This window comes from Schistocerca piceifrons, chromosome 1 (assembly GCF_021461385.2).
Source record: "Schistocerca piceifrons isolate TAMUIC-IGC-003096 chromosome 1, iqSchPice1.1, whole genome shotgun sequence".
In the NCBI taxonomy this organism is placed as follows: Eukaryota; Metazoa; Arthropoda; class Insecta; order Orthoptera; family Acrididae; genus Schistocerca; species Schistocerca piceifrons.
In genome coordinates this window covers 358,175,435-358,190,445 of record NC_060138.1, presented here as the reverse complement: position 1 = coordinate 358,190,445, position 15,011 = coordinate 358,175,435, and the positions used below count along the sequence as shown (strand labels likewise).

Genomic DNA, 15,011 nt, shown 5'->3' with positions numbered 1-15,011 from the left:
CATGCCTACACAGAATGCAACACAGTGGTTGCGGCTTAGTTTGTAGATCACATGACTGGTTTCACAAGTAGCCCTGCCTTTGATGGGACAGGTGATGCTTGTAACCAGGCTGGAGTAGGTATCGGAGGGAGGTTTTTGGGAGATGTCTTGCATCTAGGTCTATACAGGGATATGAACCGTGAGACAAGGGGTTGGGAGTAGGGGTTGCGTAGGGATAGATGAGGAGCGTATGGAATGAGAGCGCAATGGAAAGAGCAACATTTTAGTGAGGTACAAGTCATATAATGCTGCATCACTGGATCTATAGGTTATCTGAAAATTTCAGTTTGTGTTCTTAGGAATTATGAGCTTAAAGTAGTAATACCGAAATGAAGAGCAGTAATTTTGCTGATTAACTGATAACTGTGGTGCTAGACTGATGTGAGTATTTCTGACAGGTAAACTATTTGGTAACATTTTGTGATTTTGTGAGGATTTAATTTTCTGGTTGAATAAGAGTAGTGCTCAGAGTTGAGTAGAGAAGTGGGGCAATGATTTGGTACAACTTCCATCCCCTTAATTTTGATTTAAATAGTAATTAAGTTATGTGATGGTGACTATTCTTTTTTCATAACGTAATGATTAGTAAATAAATCTATGCTACAGCACACATGGAGTTTTTGCTATTTTGCAAATGGGAAAGAGACCCAAATCTTTCAAGTTTAACCAGTTTCAGACAGAGTTATGACTCACAGTAATGTTTTGCAGTGTACTGTGCACTCTATTTTAAATTTTTACTAGTCCATACCTTTCGTGCTACAGTCAATTTTAGGGCTAATTATTGTGATGTTATGAGGACATGCATGGAGAGCTGCATCAAACCAGTCTCAGGACTGAAGACCACGACAACAACAACAACAACAACAACGAGGACAATGTAATGTATATATTTGTGAAGTAATGACTATCATTTTTAGTGTGAAACTTTTTTTTAGATTGAAGTTAGAAGTAAAAGTAAGTATACTAAAGTAGGGTATTTTGTCTAAGTTTTTCATGTACTTTTGCAGAGGAGAACCATCTCCAAGGGAACTGATAACAGTGCATTTGCTTACTAACTGCCACTTGGACCTATTGAAGGTGTGGACAACTTGGTGAGAAAATGTGTAAAAGCTCATTAAAAGTCTGAAAGTGCTTGTGAAAAATACTAAACACTGAGCAAGCAAAATTTTCTGTCTGAAAAGTAAACTGCAATGCACAGTGTAATTTAACTTTTTGCAATCCATGAGGATTTACCTTTTAACAAGACAGAAATTGTACAAAGTGATATGTGCCTTAAAAGGCAATCCTCGCTTACCCAAACAGGACATCACTGATGATGAAGATGCCAAATTTTTATTAAAAGTATAACTTGTGGATATATTGTGCAATTGTATAATTAAAGAATATAACACCAGATCTAATTCTGTGCTTAGTTTTATGTACGTACTTGATTTTGTAATTTATTTTGACTATACCTAGTTGGTATCTTTTGTTATAGGGTGATATCAGTAATTGTTTCATAACTTAAATTCTATTGTTGACTTATAAACAAATATAAATTCTGTACTAATTATGAACATTTGGAGGAACAACTAACACTATTGTTAAAGGATCTATTTGGCTCTATGCGAAAACATGCTAGCAAAGCCAGCCCTTAATTAATTCCAAAGTAATTAACAGTTTTGTCAAAAGTATTGTTGCATAATGATATCTGTTACTTTCAACATTTAATGAAATAATTCGGCCTACCTCTTGTAGTAGAAGAAACTGTTAAGAAGATGGAATTTTTTGTTGTATTCAGTTAATTTGATGAGCTAAGTTTTAATTGTAATTTCTGTAGAGTAAACATCAAACAATGTGTAGTTTCAGTGCCTATTATTGTGAGGATATATAAAGGGCCATTTCTGGTCACGAGACAATCAGTCCACAGTCAAGCTTCAGATGCAGAACCAGTACTGGTTAGATCAACAACAATGCATCAACTTAACAGTGAAGTATGTGTTCCACCAATAGGCTGTGTGTTAAAGCAATGACAGTGTCTGTTCAACTTATTTGAAAGACTGAAATGTGTCGTTAGTTTTTTACTGCTCGTAGATGTTCAACAGTAAACTATTGTAGCAGTACGTGGATGTTTGCCTGCAACCTATTAATGAGGCTTATTGAAAGTTAAACAAAACTTAGCTGGCCATATTAAATGTGTATATTGGGGGCTTGTGAACAGTGAAAGTAAAGAACTGTGAAACGCAAATGTACACCTGTCGGCTACAGCGTTTAAAGTATTCAGTGTTGAACTTCCACCCTCATTTTTCAGCCAGTATAGCAACGCAGTACGCAGACACCAAGAACAATCAATGAGGAAAGAAAGCAGGCAAATGTCACAATATGAAAGGATTTTTGAATCATTTTACAAAATAAGTTAAAATGTTCTTTTTTGAGTAAATTCGGACCAGTGATATGTGGCCATTATCTTGCAAACTTCGACAGTCATTCGCTCTAACAACTGAGATACAGAATAATTGATGTGAAGTTGGGTAAAATGACAGTTTTCCCTAGGAGTTTAATTTTGTCCAATGATGCTATCCGTCGTCGTGGCAGTGGAGAGCATATCTTGGAAGTAAATTAATGTTATCTTCACAGTACAACACATTTTTAATTAAGTTAGTCAACTTTTTACGCATCTTCTCATTCTCTGAAACAATCCAAAACAACTTTTCAGGAGTTTTTATAGATGTAATTGAACAGTATGGTACTACACACCTTTGTAACCATTTTCCAAAATGTAAATTGCAAAACAAGCCATCATAGTGAATTTGCCTTATGAGAGGAGTTGTGAGCTAGCCAGTGATGTCACAGGCATCACACGACTTGACTGAAGCATTTAAGTGGGTTTTCAAATTATTTGAATTTCATTTCCTTTTTTATAGAAGAATACTGAAATTCAAGTGGAAACAAAGCATGTTAGGAGCATAAAATGACATAATTAATCATTAAGACAATTTACAGAAAACAGTCAAATACCCCTATTGAGGGTGAGGATACAGTTGGTCATGGCGACCTGGAAGGAGGTTGTTGGTTTTCAGTTCGTCGGGCATTGGGAAAGGTAGTGTTCAACTGCAGTTAGGCCATGGGCATTATGGATGTTGTGTAAAGGGAGGTTGCATCAATAGCAATGAGCAGGGCACCATCTGGTAAAGAAACATGAACTGTGGAGTCAGTGGAGGAAATGGTCGGTATCATTTATACAGGAGGGTAGGCTGCACATAATAGGTTGGAGGTGGTGGTCTATGGGAGCAGAGATTCTTTCAGCAGGTGCACAGCAACCGGCCAAAAGGGTCATCCTGGTCGGTTGGATTTGTGGACTTCAGGAAACATGTAGAAGGCACAAGTCTGGTGAGTGGTAGGGGTGAGGAGAGAAATGAACTCCAGGGAGAGGTTCTGGGATGGGCCTAACGATTTGAGGAGAGACTGGAGATCCTGCTGGATTTCTGGGATGGGTCAATGTGGCAGGGTTTGTAGGTGGGTGGATCTGACAGCCAGTGGAATCCTTCTGCCAGGTAATCCTTGTGGTTCAAAACTACAATGGTAGAGCCTTTGTCAACAGGTAGGATTATACAGGATTGGGATAAGTTTTTAGGAGGTGGATGTTGCATGTGGAGGGATTTGGGGAATGATGGTGAGGCAAGGTTTGAAGTTAAGAAATTCTGGAAAGTTAATAGGGGGTGATTTGGGGGGCAATGGGGTTGAATCATGGTTGGATGGAGGAGTGAACTGAGTCAGGCAGGTTTCAACATTGGTCTTTGTTTGAGTATTTAACAAGTCACACATGACTTAATTTGAGAGTGGGGCAAAAGGTGAGGCCTTTGGAAAGGACTAGTACTTCTGCATGACTAAGGTTCTTGGAGGAAAGATTCATGATTGTTTTGGGTCTGTTTAGGTCCTGGATTCTATATAGTGGTGGGAGGGAATTTTTTGAGAGTGGGGTAAATGTAGTAGATCTGTGAGACATGGTTTGTCAGCTATGAGGGATGTGGGGCTTGTACGGAGTCCGATGTAGAGGCGGTGGATAGTAGTAGTCCAAGGTGCGAGTAGGAAGTGAACCGAGAGCAGAGTTATTTGAGGTGGCAATGTGCATGTTGATCTAGTTCCTGGAGGGAAAGAGTTTCAATGTGTAATATGGGATCCAGAAATCTGGTATTGCGTAACAGGAGAATTTTGTGGATGGAGAGAAGGTATTGCGAAGGAGGTTTGGGCCTGACTGATATGGTTATTTGGGACTATGTTGGTGAGGGTTAAGGATTGGCGGAATCTGAAAAGATGGAGGTCACGGTGGAAGGGAGGGTGGCAGCCTGAGATGGGAAGTTTGATGGTAAGGCAATTAGGGGGGACTCCATGAGAAAAGCAACAATGCAGGAACAGTATGAGGGACTGGGTTCTGGTTAGGAACAAGGAAACTTTTCCATACTGATGCAGATGGAAGCGGCAAGGATCCATGCATAAAAATTGGAAAATAATGTAGAATTAAGTCAGAAAAAGATTCGCAAAAATACACCCATACACATGGGTAAAAAAAACCAATAAGGATGAAGTAAGGGGAAGCAAGACGAAATCTGATGGAGTTGGCCAATAGTGAAAGGTGAAAACCAATTGAAATTGGCCTGAAGACACATTGAGATCAAAGAAAAAGTAAATAAAAAATAAATAAAAAGATTGTAGTGTGGGTTGCAGGTCTGTGGGTGGCTAAGTGTGAAGAAGGGGGATGCAGATGTGACTAGATTAGGTGAAGTTAGTGGGTGCGAACTGGGGGAGGAGAAGGCGTGCGCGGTGGGGAGGGATTGGTAGGATGAGATAAAAGTTCATATGCCACAGGAAAGGTATGGGAAATAACATGCAAATATAAGTGACAGTGATCCAAGAAGAGTGATCGATTTGAAGATATAAGATTAATGATATCGGTAGGAGTAATGTGGCACATGAGATGCCACTCCAATGATCATGGTTTGTAAGGCGACAAGAAAAACACAGAAAATAAGACAGAGAAGGACAGACACTGACTATAGTAATGCTTTAGAAAATAGTAACAAAAGAAAATAGCATTGGGTTACAGGATGAGAGAAAAACCATCAAGCAAAATCAAACAATGAAAAATCCAGGATGGACTGTAACAATATTGTGAAAAGGATAGCTGCTGCTCATCATATAGCAGAAATGCTGAGTCGCAGATAGACACAACAAAAAACCCAATATCAAGTGAGTTTGCGCCCAACAAGGCCTTCGTTGAAAAAAGACAACACACATATACACCCACTCAAGCAAACCAATGTCACACATACATGACCACAATCTCTGGCTACTAAGGCCAGACTGCGAGCAGTAGTGCATGATGGGATAGGAAATTGGGTGGTGGGGGTTAAGGAGAAAACTGTGTCAGGAAGGTGAAAGAACAACAGGGAAGGGGTGGGGGACGGTACAGTGCTGTTCGTGGGAGCATACAGGGACGAGGTGCAGAGAGAGTAGGGCAGCTAGGTGCAGTTGGGAGGTTAGACGGAGAGCTAGTAGGGGGTGGAGGTAGCGGAAAAGGAGATAAGTAAAAAGAATGAGGGTGTGTTGGTGGAATAGAGGGCAGTGTAGTGCTGGAATGGGAGCACAGAAGGGGCTAGATGGGTATGGATAATGACTAACAAAGATTGAGGCCAGGAAGATTATGGGAACATAGGATGTATTGCAGGGAGAGTTCCCACCTGAGCAATTGTGAAAAGATGGTGTCGTGGGAAGGATATAGATGGCACAGGCTGTGAAGCAGTCACTGACATGAAGAACATCTTGTTGGGCAGCGTGCTTAGCTAGGGGGTGGTCCAGCTATTTCCTGGCCACAGTCTGTTAGTGGCCATTCATGTGGACAGATAGTGTGTTGGTTTTCATGCCCAGTCATGCCCACATAGAATGCAGCACGTGGTTGCAGCGTAGTTTGTAGATAACATGACTGGTTTCACAGGTAGCCCTGCCCTTGGTGGGATAGGTGATGCTTGTGACCGAACTGGAATAGGTAGTGGTGGGATGATTATGGATCAGGTCTTGCATCTAGGTCTATTACAGGGATATGAGCAACGAGACAAGTGGATTGGAGCAGGGGCTGTGCAGGGATAGATGAGGATATCATGTAGTTTCAGTGGTTGTGGAATATCACTGTGGGAGGGGTGGGAAGGATAGTTGGTAGTCCATTCCTCATTTCAGAGCATGATGAGAGGTAGTTGAAACTCTGGTGGGGAATGTAATTCAATTGCTCCAGTCCTGGGTGGTGCTGAGTCATGAGGGGAATGCTCCTCTGTGGCTGGACGGTGGGACTTTGGGAGGTGGTGGGAGACTGGAAAGATAAGGCACGGGAGATTTGTTTTTCCACAAGGTTGGGAGGATAATTTCGTTCTGTGAAGGCCGCAGTGGGACCTGTAGTATATTTCAAGAGGGACTTCTTGTCAATACAGATGTGGTGGGCAGAAGTACCTAGATTATATGAAAATGACTTCTTGGTATGGAATGGGTGGCAGCTGTCAAAGTAGAAGTATTGCTAGAGATTGGCAGTTTTAATATGGACAGAGATACTGACGTAACCATCTAACCCTACATGCAAGACCTGTCCCATACAGCCCTCTATTCCAGCAAACTACCCACAGTCTCTTTACTTCTCTCTTTTTCCACAACTCCGCCCCCCTCTAATCTCCCAACTGCACTTCACTACCCTACCCTCTCTCCACCTTGTCTCTTCATACTGCCAAAAGCAGCACTTTACTGTTCCCCAACCCTGCCCTGCTATTCCTCCACCTTCCTGCCCAACCTTCTCCTCACTCCCACCACCCGGCTGCCTCTCCCATCATGCGCTGCTGCTCGCAGTCAGGCATCAGCAGCCGGAGACTGTGGTTTTGTGTGTGTGTGTGTGTGTGTGTGTGTGTGTGTGTGTGTGTGTGTGTGGTTGTTTGTGGTGTCTATTTTTCATGAAGGCCTTGTTGGCCGAAAGCTCACTTTCTGATATTATTTTTGTTGTGACTATTTGCGACTCAGCATTTCTGCTATATGGTGAGTAGCAACCTTTTCATAATATTGTTAGTTAAGCACTTTGACTCTTTGCAAATCTTGGGGAGTGAGAAATCAGTAAGATGCTATATTTTGCATATTTTCATTCAATAATGTCATATGGAATAATGTTCTGGGGTAACTCATCGATAAGAAAGAAAGTCTTCATTGCCCAAAAATGTGCTGTAAGAATAATGTGTGGTGTTCATCCACAATAATCTTGTAAATGTCTGTTTAAGGATTTGAACTTTTCAAATACTGTTTCACAATATATTTATTTTCACATGAAGTTTTTTGTAAATAATCCACTGCAGTTCAAAAGGAACAAAGATGTACTTAATTACAGTTCCACAAGAAAAAATGACATTCACTACTCCACATTAAGGTTGTCTTTATCACAAAAGGGGTGCACAACTCTGCAAAAAAAACTTTTTGATAACTGACCCAGTGACAAAATATCTGAGAGACTGCAAAGCAAAATTTTCAAAACAAACTGAAAAATTTTCTCCTTGACAACTCCTGTTCTGTAGAAGAATAGTATCACTGTAATGCATAAAATGTGCTGGGTACGAATTACTAATGCACATCTGTATGGTTAAAAGAAAAAAAAAAATCTTTAAATATTCAGATTGTAGACATATTACAAATTAATATGTGAAGTGACTGTAGAATGACTTATTCCACATCATTATGATCTGTCATAGAAAATCAGCTATGAAACTAACTAACTAACTAACAATTCATGCTACGCAAGGAGTGTTTAAAAAGTAAGAGGGTATTTTTAACTTTGTGTGTGTTTTAAATTGATTTGCAAGACTTTTAGATACTTCATCTGTTATCATCTGTCAAAAAGCTTACATGCGTTTTGGCAGTATTGGTGATTATTTGTTTTGTGTAAAAATAGATAAAAAAATCTGTATAAAATTTTGCTATAAGAATGGAATAGTGTGCATCCAAGTTAAATATTGCTTTTGATGAGTCTGTGATAAGTAAAACAAGGATTTACAAGTGATATAATCATTTCAAAGAAGACTGAAGATGTTGAAGGTGATGATGGCCCTGAATGCTCCAACACATCTATCAATGGAATCATGGAAAAAATGAAAGAAATGACTATTAAAGATTATGGAATCACAATCAGAGAAGTTGCTGATAATATTGGCATACCAACTGGACCATGTCATAAAATTATTCTGGGCAAGTTTGTTCCTACATTGTTTAATTTTAATGAAAGTTGCTCAGGAGCTAATAGATGAAGTCAACCATGATACAAAACTAATTAAATGGGTCATAATAGGTGACAAAAAATGAGTATATGAGTATGATGTTGAAATTAAGGCTAAATCATCACTGTGGAAGCATTTTGGATAGCCAAGACCAAAAACAGCGCTACACGTGTTGTCAAATGTGAAGGTTATGCTAACAGAGTTGTTCTTTTAACTGTAGTGCACCACATGTTCTTGCCACAAGATGAAACAAACAAAATAGGATACTACTTTTGAGGTCAACGTTGTTTGTGTGAAGCAAACTGAAAAAAAAAGAGGGGTCCGTATTTGTGGCGGAGAAATTCATGGTTTTTGCACCACAATAATGCTTTGCTCACACTTCATTGCATCTTCATAAATTTTTGGCTGAAAACAACACTGAACAATTCCCTAGCCTCCATATTCACTCCATGTGCCTTTGTGTGTCCAAAAATACAAAAAAACCTTAAAGGGTAGTCCTTTAAAAGCATAGATGACATTAGAAACACATTGCTGAGAGAGCTAAAAGTTGTATCAAAGACAGAGTTCCATGAGCATTTCGGGAATTGGAAAAAGTGCTGGGTTAATTGTACAATACATAATGAGGAATAGTTTGAAGATGATAATATTGATGTAGACTAATAAATAAACCAAATATTAGATACAATATTCACCACAATAATACTGTTGCATCCACTAATTAGCCATCATGCTGTCAACACCTGAATCCTGACAACATTTTCTTTTTGATGCCTGTCCAAGTTTCACTGATATGAAAGAACTTTTCACCTTGCTCTCTTTATTTCCTTACTTGTATTAAGTATTTGAATTGCCTGTTAACTGCATCAGTTTTCTCTGCCAGAATCTGTCTCTCACTTACAGATCTCTTCTAGATAAATTCTGTCATGCAGTGTCTTGTGAATAACATCTTTCTGCCAAGGAAAATTCATTTTTGTTTTTGTTTTACAGCAATAAGTAATTTGCATAATATTGGCACTATTTTTTGATTTGTGTAAAAGTCCTTCATTGTTTGTCAAATTATCAGTTTTGGAAAACAGTCTACAATGATGGGTTTCCTCCCAAATTCTTAGTGCTCTTTCTTGACAATTCCAGTAAACCATGCAGTTTACTTTAATTTTCCTTTCTGATGTGAGCTATTGTGGCAAATCTGACTTATATATATACTGCAGCACTTTCGGACTGGCAATATTAGCCAACAGTTCTTTTTATGTCAACTCTTTAATACTGGCTGTACTTAAGCTCTGGCCAGAGCAGCTGGAAACAGTGGTCATGTGCACGTGAGGTGTGTGTGCTTATGTGAGTGTGTGTGTGTGTGTGTTTTCATTTCTTTTCTGAAGAAGGTTTTGGCCAAAAGATCGGAGTGTAAAGTTTTTTCATCATTCCTGTATGCAACTGAAAAAGTCATCTTTATGGTGAACAGCAACAGTGGCTTCTGGAATGTTCAAAACTGAGTGCACCTTTCCTTTGATGGGGGCACTGTATTGCTTTGAACATCAACAACGCCCAAGCATTACTGATCATGTGCTGTATTAGTGTGCTCAGCGTCGTCATTGCACATTGCACATTGTGCATAGCTGCATCATGCATAAATAGTCAGAAAAATTTCCTAGAAAGCAACGTTAAAAGTTGAATGTTTTCAAGTTTAATGTTTTATGTCAGTTCCCAGGGTAATAGTCTTTCAGCGGTTTCATTTATTTGTGGATAGGCAAGTGGAAATATTTAGAAAAGCTGTAGATGAGATAGCTTTGTGTTCTTAATCAATAGTTTCTATGGTGGAACATACTGCTATTAGTACATAATTGAAAAAGGCTACTGTGATTGGTAATTACCTGTTAAATTAATGTGGAAACACAACATACAAATGGTTACTTTGGTACGAATGTGAAAAGAACTTGACTGTTAATACAAGACCGGATGCATCTACACATTGTTAGGGAGCATGTTACTTGCCGAAGGGATAATAAATCAAAGTAATATTGAGTTGTGCAAGTACTGCTTCAAAGTGATATTTTTAATCTTATAATTGAGAGAGACTTTAAGATTCGAAAAGTATAAAAGGTATGTATTCATATTAGGCACAGGGTCAGCTTTATTTTGTAACAAACACATTCTGTATGTAAAACTCCCATACTCAAGTAGAGAGAGAGAGAGAGAGAGAGAGAGAGAGAGAGAGAGAGAGAGAAGCTTTACATTTATTGCCACATCAGGGACAAACATTTTACTAATACTGATCTTATAGGGCTAGAATTGGATTGTAGTCAGGCTGAGAGATAATAGTATTTTGCTACAAGGAACATTCCTTTTGGCCTCACTGAGATCTCTGCTTGCAGAAGACACTGAGAAAGAATCTATGTCAATTTTACTGCTCGCAACATGGCTGATATCCTGCCAGCCAGTCATAAAATTTTACATTGTCTTACAGTAACTTAGGAGTGCAATACAAATTCAAGTTGGTATCTGACCTCCATACTCCCTGACCGTCAGCATTAATAAACAGTATAGCCATAATCAGTCACCAGGAAACGATGGAAGAAAGGAGTACAGATTAGGGTTTAATATCCCACTGATGACATGAATTCAGATTGCAAATGGAAACTGCTGTGCCACCTTCACACGACCTACCTTGAAATTTGCTTCCATCGATTTAATGAAAATACACAAACCTCAAATGGACTGACAGTGGTTTGAACCCCAATCTTCCCAAATGAAAGTACAGTGTCTTTGTACTTGGTAATAGTTCCAAACCCAGATCCCATCACCTTGTACTTGAAAGGAATGGAACATTTACAATCTGTAGATATTCTACAACTTACAATTGTGCTTGGATATATGGGTCACCTGCTATTGGCCACTTACAAAAGACTAACAAAATTTATGTCAGGGTGTGTGTGTGTGTGTGTGTGTGTGTGTGTGTGTGTGTGTGTGTGTGTGTGTGTGTGTGTGTGCGCGCGCGTATGCATGCAGGCATGAGAGAGAGAGAGGGGGGGGGGGAGAGAGAGAGAGAGAGAGAGAGAGAGAGAGAGAGAGAGAGAGAGAGAGAGGAGGAGAGCGGGGGTGGGCATATTTCTCTTTTTCATTTACATTAGATTTTCTAAATCACTTGTACAATCAACTAGTAACTATTTTGGCTTAAAAGAATGAATTAATTGACTGAAAATACATACCAATTGCCCCACTTACAGTTCCAAACAAAACACAGCCTTGGGTTGGTGTGGTTGTTTCCCCTACATGCTGCATAACAAGAGATCCATGCCTAAATACATTCACCATGTCTCCTAGATGAAACTGACCAACCTCTTGCATTTGTTGGCGTTCTTCATCTGTTGTGGCGGCACTAAAAAATAGTTGATATTACAATATGAACTGAAAAACTATTGTTTTACATTGTATCATTGATTACTGGTAAAAGTAAAACCACAAAGGAAACAGTACATTTTACATTATATTTGCTAACCTGTCTTTCTGACAAACAAATAGATTGAATGAATTTTCAGCACCAAGGAATGTGTCATCATCTATTATCTCAACAGCTGTCATCCAATTCGGATTGTAATCTCTTGCCATCTGCAATATGCAATAAGCCTAGTCAGTGGATGCAACAGAGTAATAAACAGAGAATAAAACTAATGAAACCTGCTGAATAATAATGATAATTATATAGTTAACTCACAAACTGAATGAGCATAAAATTGTGCACCATTAAGCTAGTTAATGTGTACTTTCAGTATCACTTTTAACTTCAGTAGGCACACTTACATACTGTGCAAAAACTTTTCAAAACCCAGAAATTGTCTTCCACTGTGATGCATAAGTTTGAAATTTGGCTCAAAGGGGCCTACACTACCACGTAATGGTGCGAAAGGGCGGCGCTGTGTGTTGACTCATGCAAAACAAAGATAACACCTCAAAAATTCAAGTGAGTTGTAAGGTGGGTTAATAATGTCACATGGGCACAAAATTTCACCACAATTCGGACCAATGCCATTGCAGACATGTCACATGATGGGAAGGTTGTCACACACCCTCTTACCCACATTTCACACCTTCTTCTGAAGCCTCTATGATGGAGGTCAGAACCACGACACCGAGTGTTGAAATCACGCAGTTTTGTTACAGGTGGCCCACAAAAATATTTCAGATGCACCACCGCTCAGAATTGACATCAAAGGCCCTCAGGAGCTGGTATACAGGGCATCAATGAAACCGCCCATTTGCTTGGGGTATTCATTTCCACACATTTTGCGGTCAAAAATGACAGTCTGCAGTGAGATGAGCGACAAGACAAAATTCTTGACAGCATTTGACACTCCCTTGCTGATTCTACCCTAATCTAAAGACACTGTGGGGCTGCAACCCCACTGAACATGATCTGGCCCTTCTGGAGTGTAGTGGGACCACAATTTTTCTCTGGTATACAGTGTGGAACCACTAGTGACAGCTCAAAACCATTCAATGAAATTTGAACATGATACAAAGTAGCACAAGGTGTTAACGCTTTTTCACCTCTCCTGTTTCATGTCTTCCTGTGCCATGTTCACAGAGGAGTGCAACATTGGCATGTGCACAAATAAAACAGCGAAGGGTCCCCTACGACTGCCTCAGTTTGGCAACACCCACAATGACATCCATGCGCTTTTGTTGTGCACTTTAAAAACGTACCTGTCAGAGACTTCGACACCCATTCAGCTGAGTGGTGTCTCATGGTTACTCCAGTGCCTGAGGGCAGCCAGCCAGCAGGCAACCCCACCTAAGGGGTATCAGAGGGACTGCTTGCCTTCAGGCACAAGAGTAACTGTGAGGCAGCACTCAGCTGGATAGATGTCGAAGTATCCGACAAATACATTTTTAAAGTGCTCAACAAAAGTGTGTGTATGTGGCACCGACAGTGTTATCAAACTGGGTTGTCTTAAGGGGACCATTTGCTCTAAGTCATGCACATGACAATGTGTCAATGATTGTCTCGGCAAACATGCATGAACAGTAAAGAACAAAGTGGCTAGCTATCTCAGTGTGAAGAACTGAGAATTAGAAGAGAAGGAGGCTCTAGTGTTCAAAACCGGCACACTACAATACAGGTGACAGAGGAAAAAGTGAAAATCAGTTGTGGATCAGTTTTCATTTTCAAAATGACAAAGGTCATTTCCCACTGGCTTCTGCAACTGTTCATACCCATTCAGAATACCTGTTAAACCTAGAGAGAAGAGGAAATGTTGCAGCTCAGTCAGGCCAATCCATATGCATTTATTACCATGGATGAATGTCAAGTGTATGACTATTACTCCGAGACAAATGAGTGGAACAAGTAGTGTAAATATGAATTCATAACAGGAGAAGATACAGCCATTATCAGGCAAGTTGATGCTGATTGGTTTCTGGGACTGCTATGATTTGGTGTTAACCGATAATGTTCGTAAGGGGGCAAACCATCCCGGGAGCATACCTCCAAAATCTCCTGATGAAGTTATGGCAAGCTGTTAAGGTGAAGCAGCACTGGAAGTTGTCCAGGAGGGGGGGATGTTTCTTCTCCAAGACAATGTCCCCACTCATTCTGCACAGGATATTCACACAAGCTGCTTCTTCAAGCTATCAAAGTTTATCTCACCATGTATTCTCCATACATGGCACCTACTGACTACTTCCTTCCTCGGGTGAAGAAATCACCGAGTGTCAGGCACTTTTCGAATGACAATGAGTTGATTTTCTACCTAGAACATTTCCTGAACAGTCAAACTGCTGACTTCTACAACTGAGGTCTCTACCCAACCATCTACCATTTGGAAAAATGTGTCCCATTGAAGAATGAATATTTAGATAAGGATTAACACCATCCTATGATTTCATGGCCATAGCTTGGTTTTTTTTCCCCTTTGACCATAGGTGACTTTAACAGTCACACCTGTGGCTATGCAAAAAGAGGTCAAAAATAGAGAAGCTGCTCTGGTATTGGCAGAATCCATTCGGCTGTTGTATATTCACAATAGTGCACTACCTCCATCTCTCAACAACGGAACGTGGCACCTTGGATACAACCTTGGCTTTTTCGTGAGTGAGAAGGCAGTCCAACAGTGTTTCAAATCAGCCTGTCCTCCTGTACCAAACATGCATCACCAACTAATAATGTGCCAAATGCTACCAGCTCTTTGACTACAAAAAATACAGGTTAGCAGAAGAAAGAATTTTAGCAAAGCTAACTGGGACAAGTCCAGTGAGCTGTTAGATAAGGCTATTCAGAAGATCAGTTCAGTCCCAGAACAATGTAACCACTTCACAGAACCATTAGGACTTGCTCTAGAGTGTCCTTTCCTAGATGATGCAAATTAATTACATAGACTTGTCCCTGAGACAGCTGCACTCCTGCACCATTGTTATACCTTTTCTGAAAGGGTCCCCTTTGGAGAAGATATTCTTGCACAGATAAACATCATTATCTCCTCGATATATGACACAAGAAAGAATGGATGGGTCAAGCTAATGGAAGAAATTGATATGGGTCAAAGTAGCCACAAGGTAACTTCTGAATTACCTACCCAGCAACACCACAAAAACCACCACACACACACACACACACACACACACACACACACACACACACACGAATGTCAAATCAGAACAAACTGCACATCAGCTGTTCAAAAATGGAAATTTCCTAGATATATGCAAAAC

General features: G+C 39.9%; 1 protein-coding gene across 1 annotated transcript in view; it reads right to left on the bottom strand.

Annotated features, from left to right (window-relative positions):
* LOC124784801 (DNA damage-binding protein 1) overlaps positions 1–15,011 on the bottom strand; it is a 176,864-nt gene that overhangs the window by 7,162 nt on the left and 154,691 nt on the right. Inside the window, exons 18-19 of the mRNA XM_047254130.1 lie at positions 11,803–11,912; positions 11,513–11,682 (exon numbers count right to left, since the gene is read on the bottom strand). Of these exons, the coding sequence (XP_047110086.1) occupies positions 11,513–11,682; positions 11,803–11,912 (280 nt within the window). The remainder of the gene's footprint in view (positions 1–11,512; positions 11,683–11,802; positions 11,913–15,011) is intronic.